Source organism: Diabrotica virgifera, chromosome 4 (genome assembly GCF_917563875.1).
Source record: "Diabrotica virgifera virgifera chromosome 4, PGI_DIABVI_V3a".
Classification (NCBI taxonomy): domain Eukaryota; kingdom Metazoa; phylum Arthropoda; class Insecta; order Coleoptera; family Chrysomelidae; genus Diabrotica; species Diabrotica virgifera.
This window is the reverse complement of record NC_065446.1, coordinates 69,090,676-69,106,028: the sequence shown is the minus strand read 5'-3', so window position 1 is coordinate 69,106,028 and position 15,353 is coordinate 69,090,676. Positions and strand designations below refer to the sequence as shown.

Sequence of the window (15,353 nt, the reverse complement as noted above, 5' to 3'; positions counted from 1 at the left end):
ATAATACCTACAAGAACACAAATAAATTCATCAAGACATGAATCATATGATCTCATTATGACATGACATTTAGCATTTAGATGTTTTACCAGCAGGTTTTACGTTTTTGCCCTTTGCGCAGACATTGGCGCAGTTCTTGTACAAGAATCTGTGTCTGACACAAATTCTTGTATCGTTTCTGATATCGTTTCTTGTATCTGTGTATGACACTATGCATTTTTTTGACATATCAGAAACGATATCAGAAACGATACAAGAAAATGCATAGTGTCATTTTTAAAAATCGAAAGATTTTAAGTGAAGAAAGCCTAACTAACCTAAAGGCCGCTTTACAGCTTGCAATTCTACCTGCAAGACGCAAGAAAGTTGCCTAAAGGCATGCGCAGTATGTCGTCAGTTGATTATTGCATGCAACTTCTTGCAATTGCGCGATAATCGGTTTGGTGCCATTTTTCTGCAAGTTTTCATGCAAGTCTAGGGGAATTTGATTTTTCCACAATATCAAATGTCATTGACGACACGGATTCACGAATACATGCCGATCAGCTGTTTTCTGTTTGTGAAATATAATATCAACGATGGAAATAAATGAATAATGAAATGGCACTTTCTGAGATTCTATAATTATTGTAAATTGTATATTAAGCTACGGAAGCTCTCTCTTCTCTAGCTAAGTACCTTAGGATAATAATTAATTTGTGTTTCGCAGAAATAGTATTTCGAAATATAGATTTCTTTGTAATTGTTCAATTTTTCCCAAGGGTTTATTAAAATGTACATTCATTCCTAGAAAATTAGAGTCATTTTCATCATCTACTTGGATAAATTCTTCTGTTGGAGATACATTATTACCCCTCTTCTTGTTCAACTAAGATCTTACTCACCATCTCCGATCTCGGCGTTCTAAATTAGTGACTAAAAGGCTGGCTGCAGCGATAATAATACTTAAAGTTGCTGCTACCGCCTTTTTCCTTTTATATTTGGTTATTTCTGATAGTCTTGGCATTTCGAAATTTACCAAGTTAAATAAACAGCAATAAAGTAATTAAAAAAAACAAAAGTTTATAAGTTAGGTTAAGGGTAAAATTTTCAAATTACATGCAAGCCGGGTTGCAAGTTGTAAAAGACCATGTAACAGACTTGCATGAAAGTCTTGCATGCAAGAAATTGCAGCAAGTTTTCTTGCAAGCTGTAAAGCGGTCTTAACACATTGTATCGAAAATCTATGATGACATTCAGTGTGAATATAGGCACGGAAGAGGAGGACAACTGTAGCAGCTTTACTAATGCGTAAAGGCCCCGTCTCACCATCAAATAATTGACAGTTATTTGATCAAACTTAATGGGACTAGTACACGTTGGGCCAATCAGTTGGGCCAAGGAGTTGGGCCAACGTGTACAGGACCACTTGGCATGAGTTTGCGATTGGCGGTCAGCGTTGGTCTACAAACAGAATCTTGTCGGTATTTGGTGCACAAATCAAAGGATTTTTGGGACTTGCGCGATCTGCCAAACAGCTGTTTGGTTATGAACACTGAACACGTTGTTGTCGTTGAGTTTAAAATATTTGTTTTCTTTTCTCACAATACTGATACTGTTTATAAGTATTAATTTTATGGTTGTGTTTTAATATGAATACTTTTTTCGGTGTAAAAGCACCGTCGTTTGCGCCATTGTTTTTTAATCACTCTTGCTTGGTACACTTTTCTATAAGCATTGAACGCATTGTACAAATTAATTGCGGCAGCTACTACAGTCTCCACATCCATATCCATAATCAGAGTTTGTTTTTTGTTTATCCACTAAGAAAGGTTAATGCAGACTGATAACTCCACCAACGTGTAATCACCATGTATTCACTGTTCTTACTTGGCCCAAATTATTGGCCCAACTCATTGGCCAACTAGTTGGCCCAACGTGTACTGGAGCCATACAGTCAAACTTGACTAGTGACACAAACTATACATACTAACTGTCACTTTGTGTCACTAACTGTCAAGTTTGATCAAATAACTGTCAATTATTTGATGGTGAGACGGGGCCTTGAGAGTGAAACAGCACTAATCCAAATAAAAAAGATGGTGTCGTCACTTCGCTCTGAATGACACTCTCTCTATGCTAATATATAACTCTATGTTTCTTGTATCTGTGTATGACACTATGCATTTTTTTGACATATCAGAAACGATACAAGAAAATGCATAGTGTCATACCCTGTCATATACAGCCTTTACGTTTGTGCAAAGATCCGATGGAACGACTGTATGTCATTATAATAATTTGACATGTACAGAATGACAAATGACAAAATGTACACAAATATAGGTTATCTTGTGTTGTAAAACATAAATAAAGGATTTTAAAATCAAAGAATATACATAGTTGCTTAAATTCAGTTTTCAAATATGGCATTAACAAATAATCATCGGTATTTTATGCAATACATGTTAAAAAATGGTGCAACAACGGTAAACAATGCACAAAAATATTGTGACTACATTAGTGAAGGTAAGGTAATAATATTAAACTCTTATCTAAAATGCATTACATACTTATATTGCACAGGACATATTAAAGTCAACGCATTAGTCCGCATTAACATTTTGGTTTTACAATTGGTTGTGTGACTTCTACAATATTTCTCTATTTATTCCTGTTTTTGCTTATGGTTATCCATTCTAACTCCCATCTTCTTAAGGTCCGCAATTATCTGGTTCTTCTATCTTGTTTTCAGTCTTCCTCGTAGTGTACCTGATACTGGTCCCCATTTGGTGATTTTCTAGATTTCTCCGTTCTATATGTCCTATCCATCTGAGTCTCTGTGCCTTGATAAATCTGACATTGTCTTCTCCTTTCAAAAGTTCTTTTTCTTCATAGTTAGTTCATCAGTTTTCTAAATTCATTATTACCAAATTTTAGTGGGAATGCCATTCTCCAAATGATTTTTCTCTCTATGATCCTCAATCTTTCCTTATCTCTCTGCATCAAGCACATTACTTCAGTACCATATTATGTGATTACTGTTATGATTGGTGCTCTGTAAATTTTCAGTTTAGTATTCTGAGTAAGCTTCTTATCTTTGAGGAAGTTATTGTATTTTTATGAGTTTCTGTTTCATGCCTAGATTCTTTCATTGATTACTATGCTTCTATCATTAGTTCTATTTAAAGTGTTCTATCTTTTCAACCTTATATTTGCTAATATTAATTTAACCTTGTCACATTAACTGTATTTTTTCTTGTTTCTTGAGCATATTAGGTATTTTGTTTTATTTTGATTTATTGTCAAATCCCTCTTGGGTGCTTAGACAACTTCGCAAATTCTTCCTTTAAATCTTTGTGGCACAAGATTTTATAGATTTTCTAGACCCTTGTGCAAAGGAAACATTCAATTGCACATGTAAAATGACCTCACTTTTCAAGAAACAACTGATAACCACTTGCGTTTGGCTGATAACTAAACTGAGAATTTTACCAATTAATGATTATACTTAATAGGGACAGAGGGAATAAGTAATGCAAACCTATTGGGTAGGTGTAACTTGATAAAGATTCAAATAAAGTAAGTGGTTAAAATTTCAATCTGCTGTACCGAAAAGAGTTAAACTGTTTTTTAGGTTTCTGCTAATCAATGCTATGTCATTAGGGACGGTTCAAGTATTACGTAACGCAGGTTGGGGGGGTCAAAAATCTTCAAAAATAGTTAAACTCGCATAAGAGTGTGTTACACAGGGGGGGGGGTTAAAAATTCTGTATTGTTCCATTGAGAAGTCTGATATATATATACAGGCTATACACTCCGTGCGGAGTTGGAGCCACTCTTATTGAGCTCATTGACTCATATTGTGGTGAGTCACTCCACATTCTTTCTTCTCTCCAGTTTAGTCTAATCTAGGGTTCCTCTTAGCGTTCTCTGCTATTTTCCTCCATATATCCCGGTCCTGTATTTCCTGTCTCCATCTTGGCACTTTCAATCTTTTTATGTCCTCTAATACCTGGTCTTCCCACCTACTTTTTGGTCTTCCTTTCGCCCTTGTTATATTTGGGTTCCACATTGTAACTTTCCTTACATCTTCTTCTTCAATCATTCTTTTTAAGTGTCCATACCACCGTAGTCGCTGAGTTTTTATAGCTTTCACTATATCCTCGCCTCCCAGTATGTCTCTTATTTCTAAATTCAAGAGCTTTTCATAATCTCCGTGCACAGTTTTCTTTGGTCCATAAATTCTTCTTACCATTGTTCTTTCAAATATTTTTAACATTTCTTCTTCTCTCTTTTGTTAGGCTCATGGTTTCTGCCCCATATATCACCACTGTTCGAATTGCTGTTCTGTATACTCAGGTTTTCGTAACTCTGCTGATTTTTTTGTTTTTTAAAATAATTTTGTATTTATAATATGCTCTATGACCCACTTGTATTCTGTTGGAAATTTCTATATTTCTTTCATTTTTGTTGTTAATTATGACTCCTAGGTATTGAAAATTACTGACTATTTCAAAATTATAATTCCCGATTTTTATATTTCTTTCCTCTGTATCTTTGTTTTTCCTCACTATTTTCATGTATTTAGTTTTCTCTTCATTTATTGTTAAGCCTCTTTTCACTGCTTCCTTTTCAATTTGTATGGTTATATCTTCTAAGGTTATTTTGTCTCTCGCCAGCACCGCTAGGTCATCAGCATATGCTACTATCTGGACTGAATTGTTGGTGATCGTCCCATTGAGTTTGCACGTCTTAATTATGGTGTCTAAAGTTATGTTAAAGAGCGTAGTTGACAGCCCATCTTCTTGTCTTACTTATGCATTGAATTCGAATTCTTCTGTTGTTCCTTCCTGCGTTAATATGGATGCCTTTGATTCTTTCATCATTTCCACGAGTCTTATTATCTTTCCAGGTACTTCTATGTTCCTCATATCGTCTACTACTTCTGGTCTCTTGATACTGTCAAATGCTTGCTTAAAGTCAATAAAAAGGATATGTAGTCATATTCATAGAATTTCTCGACTGTCTGAGTCACTATGTGTAGCATCTACGGTAGATCTTCCTTTCCTAAAACCATTTTGATAATCCCCTATTTTTATATCTGCATGCTCCATCAATCGTTTATTTATCATTGTGGTCAAGATCTTATAAACCACATTTATAAGAGTGCGTTACGTAGGGGGGGGGGTTAAAAATCTTCAAAAATCACGTTACGTAATACTTGAGCTCCCTTAGCTTATATACCACAAGTTGCGAGGTCGATGTTATAACTGTACCTTTTATTTCTATATATTCTAAATATTCTTTTATTCCATACATTATTAGTGATTTTATTTGTCACAGAATTTATGGTTTAGGCATCTGTAGATTTTTTTGTTCTCTTACTTTTCTGTATTGTTCCATTGAGAAGTCTGATAAGTCTTGAAAATTTCCTATATTACACATAATTACAATGATTCTAAAAGAGTTTTTATAATACCTGATCTTAAAGGTTTTTTTTATCGTATGGGCACATTTTATAAGCAATTAAATGAATCTCTCTTGAGATTCACTTGCTGAGTTAAATGCGTAGTGTGTACCATGGTGCAAAATTTTATAATGAAGAGTTTTTGAGTTTGAAGAGCCCTAATAAACTATTATTCATTGTAGGTGAAATTGAGAACCTGGCCCAATTGAAAACTTTAGTAACAGAAATTAATAGAGAAATATCAAAACAATCCTACAAATTAGCATTTAATACTTGCGAAGTTACCAATGAACCTTATTTAATATGGCTTAATACAAAAAATGATGATATAGCAAAATTTCAGATAAGTTATTCTGCTCTGGAGCTTGAATATTTTCATGTGATTCTTCAAGAGATTTTACGTTCAGATGAACATAGGATAACTTTCATTGTATGCTTAAATTTAACTTCTACACTTACAGCATCTTACAGTAGAGAAAATGGGGAACAGGTTTTAAGAAAATGGATTAAAAATGGATATTTTATCAATAAGAATCCTTATGTATATCTTGGGCCCAGACTTATATTAGAATTTACAGCATATTTAAAAACCCACTTGCCCGACTCAATATGTAATTTGTGTTCTGAACTTGTATTCTGGGTAAGTACAAAATTATTACAATATACAGGCCAAGTCAAAATAGTCAAAAATAACACAGCCCAACAAAAAAATTTTTGTCTTGCTGCCGAAAAAAAATCAACTGATTTTAGTTAATTCATCTGTGCTGATTCCAAAAATACAAACCTTTTCTTTGTATCAGCTCTAGTTTTCGAGATATAACATACTTATCAAATACTTAAATATTCTTACATTTCTGTATATTCCACCACTATAATTGCAATATGTTTATAAATAAACTTAACAAATTCTAAGACAATTGGACAAATGAACAAAAGGGCCTATTTTGGTGTTAATTTAGGAGAACAAGATAAATCCTGAGCTCCACATGTAGTGTGCAAAACTTGTATTGAAAACTTGCGACAGTGGACGAAAGGACAACAAAAATGTTTAAATTTGGTTTTCCAATGGTATGGAGGGAACCAAAAAATCATTTTGACGATTGCTGTTTGTGTCTTGTGAATATAAAGGGCATTAATCTAACAATCGACATACGTGAACATATCCTAATAGACAAGACGAAAACGGCGGGTTCGTTGGGAAAAATATTCCCATGAGATTTTTTTGCATAATTACATTCGTGAGACATCCCAGAATAAGGTTCAAGAAGTCGCTCACGTGAAAAGTGGGCCAAATTTTTTTTAATCAAATTTCAAAAATCCATATTTTTGGCCCGGACAATTTTTTTAGGCTTTTTGGACCATTCTGGATAAAAAAGGTATCTAAATTATTCTCTAAATTTTTCTATAAAGTTGATCGTTTTCGAGTTATAAGCAATTTAAAATTGAAAAAACGAAAAATGGCGATTTTCAAGGCTTAATAACTGGGTTAAAAGTTATTATTATGAAAGTCAGAAAGTGATTAAATCAAAGTTTAATGCCCCCACTACAAGATCCCGAAAAAATTTTTGTCATTATTTTATTACTAAGCTGTTATTTTTAAGTAATAATATTGAGCGCCATGCATGTGGTAGGTAGCCGTAAATGTGAGTGCAAGTAAGATGCACAATTGGACTGCCGGAGTGGCATCTCTCTCGCACTCAGCATTTATTGCCGGCTACCACTTGCATGGCGCTCAATATTATTATTTAAAAATAACAGCTTAGTAATAAAATAATGACAAAAATTTCTTCGGGATCTTGTAATGGGGGCATTAAACTTTGATTTAGTCACTTTCTGACTTTCATAATAATAACTTTTAACCGAGTATTAAGCCTTGAAAATCGCTATTTTTCGTTTTTTTCAATTTCAAATTGCTTATAACTCGAAAACGATCAACTTTAGAGAAAAATTATAAGAGACCTTTTTTATCCAGAATGGTCCAAAAAACCTACAAAAAAATTGTCCGGGCCAAAAATATTGATTTTTGAAATTTTATTAAAAAAAATTTGGCCCACTTTTCACGTGGGCGACTTCTTGAACCTTATTCTGGGATGTCTCACGAATGTAATTATGCAAAAAAATCTCATGGGAATATTTTTCCCAACGAACCCGCCGTTTTCGCCTTGTCTATAACCTGGATTCAGCAATAAGACCAATTCCACATCAGCTTGAGCAGATACCCATTCCAATATTTAGCAGTCTACCTGTTACCAGAGGATAATGCCGAAACGTTATTTGACGAACTGCAGACTAATAGATTTGAGGAAGACGACAGTGATTTTGAAGGGGATTCAACACGTCCTGAGCGCTTTACTCAGGAAGAGCTAAGCGATTTTTTCAGAAATTTGAACCTTCCAAAGGATTCTTCCGAGTTGCTTACCTCCAGACTAAAAGAAAAGAATGTTCTTCACCCAGACACCAAAATTACATACTACCGTAATAGAGATAAAAGATCTTTTGCCTTTTTTTCTCAGCAAGATGATATGGTTTTTTATAACAATATTAAAGGACTGTTAGAAAAAATGGGTGTATCGGAGTATACACCAGATCACTGGCGTCTTTTTATCGACAGTTCCAAACGAAGTTTAAAGTGTGTCCTTCTACATAATGGCAACAAATATGGAAGTATACCAATTGGGCATTAGAGTGGAATAAATGCTCAACAATTTTAACAAACACGGTTGTCATATGAGTATTAAAATTCATTACCTCCACAGCCACTTAGACCGTTTCCCAGAAAATCTTCACCAAGATATCAAAACGATGGAAGAGGGGTATCAGGGAGATGGGGCTATCACATGATGGTGGATTACTGCTGGAGTCTTCAAAGGGACCGTCCTTTTAAAGCCTTTGCAAGAAAATCATATAAAAGGAAGTTTTTAGGTGACGCCGAATTGGCCGAATAACACATTTTTGTTGCGACGCTGCCAGTTAGGTTAGATGAAAAGTTAAGTTTTTTTGGCAGATATGTGTGATGATTTTTGTAAGTACATTATTGTACAATAAATATCTTACTTTTTATTTGTACTTGGTTTGTTTCATGGATAGCAGCACTACATATATGTAGGTAGTGCTGCGATAAATTACCCTATATATTAGAAATCTGGTCTGGTGTCGTATTTTCTGAAAACGATCTGATGGAGCAAATCTGGTGGCATTTTTGGATTCAGCAGACCCAAATTACCTAGAAACAGTAAAAAACTTTCCGGCAGCAAACTGTGTGTTTACCAGTGTAATATTTTAGTTAACAATATCAGAACTAAAAGTCCTTATAAGTCCTTTTGTTTGTAAAATAAAAATGTATTTTCTTCTTAAGCTCCCGTGCATCTTCTTGTCAGATGAGATGATGTTAGAAAGGCAGGATTAAATGATTCTATTTTTAGAAGCATTGCGGAGAATCTCTTAACTATGTATCCATGTCCATTGATGAATATTAAGCAGTCATGATTAGTGCAGCTGATATGTGAAACAGTTGTGCTTTTAATGATAGAAGTATATAATTTGGACCACATATACTACACATATAAAGGTTCAAATTTAGATATGAGGTCATCTCAGATTTTGCCTTTTACAAAAATGGCGGGCATTCAAAATGGCGACTACATATATGTGACTAATAGCACGATAACTTTTGAACGAGACGTCAGATTTCAACCAAATTTGGTACATAGGTTCTTTTTTTGATGTATAAGATCGTGGTCTTGAACCGGAAGAATCGGTTTACCAGAAATGGTTTTTTTCCTGTTTTTTATGTAAAAATATGTTGTTTTTTTTTAAATTTTTTTACCCTGTATATGTATTAATTTTTCAAAAAGTTAATACTGCCATTGAAAAGAGCGTAAAAATATTTTTTAGGAAATATTTTGAACTTTTTAGTTATGTTAATTATTACCATTTAATAAATGCATAACGTATCTTCACATGTACTTACTTATGTGCAGCAGATTCGCGCAAATATAAGAATTATTGTGCATTTAACGGTAGAAGCATATAATTTTAACCACATATACTACACATATAAAGGTTCAAATTTAGATATGAGCCCATCTCAGTTTTTGTTCCTTTTACAAAAGTGGCGGGAATTCAAAATGGCCACTATAACTTTTGAACGAGACGTCAGATTTCAACCAAATTTGGTATATAGGTTCTTTTTTTGATGAATAAGTTCGAGGTCTTGAACCGGAAGAATCGGTTTACCAGAAGTAGTGTTTTTACTGTTTTTTTTTTATGTAAAAATACGTTGTTTCTTTTTCAATTCTTTCACTTTGTATATATAAATTTTTCAAAAAGGTAATACCGCCATTGAAATGAGTGTAAACATTTTTTAGGAAATATTTTGAACTTTTTAGTTATGTTAATTGCCATTTAATAAATGCATAACGTATGTTCACATGTACCTATGAGCGGCAGATTCATTTTGAATGCCCGCCATTTTTGTAAAAGACAAAATCTGAGATGGCCTCATATCTAAATTTGAATCTTTGTATGTGTAGTATGTGTGGTCCAAATGATATGCTTTTACCATTAAATGCACAATATTTCTTATATTATTATTTGCCCGAATCTACCGCACATAGGTACCTACATGTGAAGATACGGTATATGCATTTATTAAATGGTAATTAATATAACTAAAGACTTCAAAATATTTCCTAAAAAATATTTTTACGCTCTTTTCAACGCCGGTATTACCTTTTTGGAAAATTAATATATACAGGGTGAAAGAATTGAAAAAATAAATAACATATTTTTACAAAAAAATCAGGAAAAACACAACAACTGCTGGTTAACCGATTCTTCCGGTTTAAGCGCTTGATCTTATACATCAAAAAAAGAACCTATATAGCAAATTTGGTTGAAATCGTACTTTTCATTCAAAAGTTATCGTTTCACTCAAAAGTCACGTATGTATAGTCGCCATTTTGAATGCCCGCCTTTTTTGAAAAGGCAAAATCTGAGATGGCCTCATAGCTAAATTTGAACCTTTGTATGTGAAGTATATGTTGTCCAAATTATATACTTCTACCTTAAATGCACAATAATTCTTATAATATTTGCACGAATCTGCCGCACATAGGTACATGTGAAGATAAGTTATGCATTTATTACATCGTAAATACCATAATTAAAACATTCAAGATACTTCCTAAAAAATATTTTTACGCTCTTTTCAATGCCGGTATTACCTTTTTGAAAAATTAATAGGTTCGTTCCAAGACGACACATTTGTACGATCCCTTGAACCGTCACGAAATCGATTGGACTGTTTTAATACGCAGAGTCGCCCTTGAACGGTTTTCTTTCGATCCGGAACCGATTACCGTAACCCTCTTGGAACGTATTTGTGTACCATTTCAAGTTCGAAATCCTATAGCAACAGAAGCATCCGAGGTATTGCAAAATCATCTGAATAAACTAGAGAGCTGGCTGAAACTGTGGCGAGTACAAGTCAACAGTTTAAAAACCACACAAATAACATTTACTTTAAAAAAAGGTGTCGCGCCTCCGGTTTCTATAAATAACACTCCACTACCAGTCAATATCGCCGTAAAATACCTGGGAATTCATTTAGATAGTAAACTTAATTGGGGCACATACATCTGGAAGAAACGTCTTCAACTCAGCTTAATCTACAGGAAAATGTATTGGTACATGAGTAGAAAATCAAATCTTAGCCTAGAGAACAAACTTATGATTTATAAATGTATTTTAAAACCGGTATGGCTATATGCAGCACAAATATGGAGAACAGAAAGTAATACCAACATTCAAAAACTTCAAAGGTTCCAATCAAAAGTGTTGCGCCAGATCTGCAATGCCCCTTGGTATGTTACGAACCAGAGATTACACCACGACCTACAGCTACCAACTGTTAGCGAAGCAATATCTGCTGTAAATTCTAGATACAAGACCATACTATCCTGTCATCCAAATCCGCTCGCCACGGACCTGCTCAACATTTCTCATGAAAGAAGATTAAAAAGACCTGACCCTTTAGACGTCTAGTACATCTGAACATCAGAGCAACAACAGAGTGCAGTGTTATAGTGCAGTGAAATAATCTTGTTTTAGCTTCAGTGATTTTTTAAACTTCTTTCGTATTTTTTCTTCATGTATCTTAGACTTTTAATAATCATATTTTTTGTCTGAACTGTCCAATATACAAAATTTTATCTATGTATTATGTTCCAAGTACTTGTTATGTCTTATTTTAAAATTATAATCTTATATGTCTTACTGGGTGCTCGCCACTGGGCGGCTTCCATCTATGTTATTTTTCAATAACTATATGTATTGCTTATTGTTTGTAATGAGACAGATTGCAATAACAGATGCAGATGCTGCTTAGATAGGAGAGGAAGATGAAGAAAATAAAATAAGCCACGTTGAAGATAAAGCAGCTTTGCAACTGGCAGCTACCTACATCGAATAGCAAAAAGAAGCAACTGCCATCGATATAATGTTTATATTAAAAAGTGGCGTGACTTTGCACATAAAAAATCATTAAAAAATAAAAAAATAGCAGATTTTTTTTAAGTGTTTACGATGCCAAACCACCAATGTATAGTAGTAATATTTTTTAATTTTATTAAGCCTACTTACAGTTCGGTAACTTTGTCTTGTAGTGTTTTTGTAACCTTCTGTCTTTTCATATTTATGTGTTAAATAATAATATATGTCAGAGTATCCCTCTGTGTTGTATTCTACAGAATGTGCAGAAAGTGTTTTGTGTTTGCTAGATCCGTACAAACAATAAATTGGCACTTTTTAGGTAGGCATCGGTTAGTTCGGTTACTTTTAAGTTCGGCCTAGGGTCCAGGCCCGAGGTGGCCGAACTTACGGGAGTCTACTGTATATCTCTTTGTGTTCCTATATGCATTTTAAATGAGTACATAATGTATACCTATCTTAAAAATTTACATTTTCTTAGAAGAAAAATACAGAACCATAAGTAATTCTCATGTATTTTTAGGGAAAATCATGTGAATCATGCTATAAAACATTCCATATATATTGTTTAAAAAGATATTTAGAAAATCAACATAATTGTCCATGTTGCCTTACTGAATGGATGTCAACAATAGAAGACCACAGCACTGTTGAAGATAATAATGAAATAGAACATGCAGCTAACAATCAAACAGCTGAGTCTGATGTTTCCGATAGCATGGGTATGTAAACATATATAAAATGTTTAATTTTTTGTAATATTGTTGCCAAATTTACTATTTTTGTTACTTTGGTTTTTTTAAATACAACACTCTGTATATTGTATTATTTTATTTAATTAATTAATTTTATTTTAATTAAATTTGATTTATGTATTTTAATTTATTTAATTTTTGTTTATTTTATTTATTTTAATTTAATTTATCTTATTTTAATGTATTTTATATTATTTTAATTTATTTTATTATATTGCGAAACATGCATGTGACCAAATACTATTGACTGTAATACATCCAAGTCCCACAGAAATCTGGAAGCACGTTACCACTAGCGCCACTGTCGGCTTGAGTTGAACTACGTTTTGACAACGTAAAATTTGACGTAAACATTCAAATTTAATTTTATAAATTTTTGAATAACGAGCTAATTTTGCTAAATTAAATTAAAATAAAAATAGTTCAAACACTTATACAAAAACAATAATAAAGCAATTTTATAAATGTAAGGTTAGATTGCTCTGGTTATCTACTCATACCGCTAGATGGCGCTATTTTTTTGCTTCTCCAAAATTAATGGGAAATGTCGAGAGTTGTATGTATTACAGTCAATAGTATTTTTGATGTGACTGCGTTTACTACTCCATGTAATGTGTGATCGCACGATCTGTCGTTTGTATTGTAGTCCTTGGTAGTACTTGTATTTCTTATATGTTCTAATGTATGTATGCAGTACAGAGGAAAACAAATTAAAACGAAACATTATTTTTTGTTTCCTTTATTATCTAATATGTTTTTTAAAACCTTTTTTTAGATACTGATGACATTATTTCATCTACACAAACAAGAAATCGGAATAGAAACGCAAGAAAAAATATTTCAAACATATCTAGTGATGAAGACATTAACGAACCTGGCCCAAGTACTAGAAAGCGACACAGATAAAATACAGTAAAGGAAATACAATAGTTACACATAATTTGTTAAGTTGTTAATTTTTTTTAATCAATAGTTTTACATATACATATTTTGTAATAAATTATAAACTATTTTTGGAATACCTATCACCTTAATGAGATAATAATGTGTGTTTAACAATGAAATATAAGATTTTTGAAGTAAAGTTTTTCTTAATTGAGTTTTAGCCATATCCAAAAATAAATGAAAGGTGTATATAAAAATATTTCTGTTGTATGCTATATATATATATATATATATATATATATATATATATATATATATATATATATATATTTGTACAAATATTTTCGACCGTACTGGGTTATAGTGGTTTGAAGTTTCAGCAATTCGGTCATGTGAAATAAAAGTCTATTTGTTATTTCTCAATATTTCGTCACACTTTTGTGACTTCTTCAGGAGAAAACTGTAAATTTATTAAGATTAGAAATTAACAAAAGCTAAATATTTAATTACTTACGACTCTTCCTTGAGATGATACATATTATCAAAACTCCAGAATCTATTAATTATAAGACTGATACTAACCATTTGAGTAATATCTACTGTAACATTCTAAATAATAAATAACCTTTAAAATATTTTCAAAAAGTGTAAAAATTCAAACAAATTACTCAATTATCCACCTAATAATTAATCCATCTTAATTTTTATTTAATTTCGAAAAATATCAGCCTTATACTAACTCACTATGTACCATCACTTACATTTTATAGATCAATTTAATATACTCTAGTCTCTTTCTAAAATTTTTCTACTATTAATCATACCTTTCCACCTTAAAATTCCGTTAATATTTTCTTTGGTTTACTTTGACCTATTTATTATTAAAAAAAGAATTTTAAATATCAGACAATATTCTATGAATATAAAATTTATTGCAGTTACCATAACTCCGAAATAATAAATGTCAAAATCAAAATTAAGTCAATGTCCCTTACGATATGTTAAAAAAATCTAAATTAATACTCTTATAGTTGTAAGTAATTAAATATTTAGCTTTTGTTAATTTCTAATCTTAATAAATTTACAGTTTTCTCCTGAAGAAGTCACAAAAGTGTGACGAAATATTGAGAAATAACAAATAGACTTTTATTTCACATGACCGAATTGCTGAAACTTCAAACCACTATAACACAGTACGGTCGAAAATATTTGTACAAATAATAAAACGATGGGCTTTTATCAGAATATTCGTAACACCTATGGAATCCACACTGTAAATTTAATGAAGAAATGGGCAACATTAAACCAACAGCTTGCCAAATACACTAACAGAAGAATATTTCTATTACGATGCAGAAAAAAGAACATATCACCTAAACACATCCAAGATAGCAAAAGGAACATTGAAAATCTTCTAACTACTAATACAAACCGATTTCTAAACAACAAAATTGAAAATTTTATGTTAACAACAGATCGTAAAATTTTATCTTTGGAGATTAAGGTAACATGCAATAAAATTTCATCTGTAAATCATAATATAACTAACATAAAAATTGAACTAAAAAATAATATTCCCATTACAATTTTTAGTGAATATTCTAATCGATTAAAATCCAGTTTTGATTATACTTTTAAAAAAATTAAACAAACAAACATTGACAAATTCAATGCTTTAGCTAACAATTTAGAAACAAATGTACTTTTCTTAAACAACTCAAAATGGTTTAAAAACGTTTCGACAGTTGACATACCAAAAGATATCTCAGACTTCT

General features: G+C 32.2%; 1 protein-coding gene across 1 annotated transcript; it reads left to right on the top strand.

Annotated features, from left to right (window-relative positions):
- Positions 1–2,279: 2,279 nt before the first annotated feature.
- LOC114337282 (non-structural maintenance of chromosomes element 1 homolog) lies at positions 2,280–13,777 on the top strand. Its single transcript, XM_028287693.1, has 4 exons — positions 2,280–2,508; positions 5,632–6,089; positions 12,462–12,660; positions 13,469–13,777. Exons 1-4 carry the CDS (start codon positions 2,406–2,408, stop codon positions 13,597–13,599), a joined length of 891 nt encoding a protein of 296 aa, XP_028143494.1. The 5' UTR covers positions 2,280–2,405; the 3' UTR covers positions 13,600–13,777.
- Positions 13,778–15,353: the final 1,576 nt, after the last annotated feature.

What these genes read in the sequence shown, in the direction of transcription:
- LOC114337282 (XM_028287693.1), top strand. Translation starts at nt 2,406, where the DNA reads ATGGCATTAACAAATAATCATCGGTATTTTATGCAATACATGTTAAAA. An exon ending in GTTCTGAACTTGTATTCTGG is followed by an intron (nt 6,090 to 12,461) that starts GTAAGTACAAAA and finishes ATGTATTTTTAG; the next exon opens with GGAAAATCATGTGAATCATG. An exon ending in TGATGTTTCCGATAGCATGG is followed by an intron (nt 12,661 to 13,468) that starts GTATGTAAACAT and finishes ACCTTTTTTTAG; the next exon opens with ATACTGATGACATTATTTCA.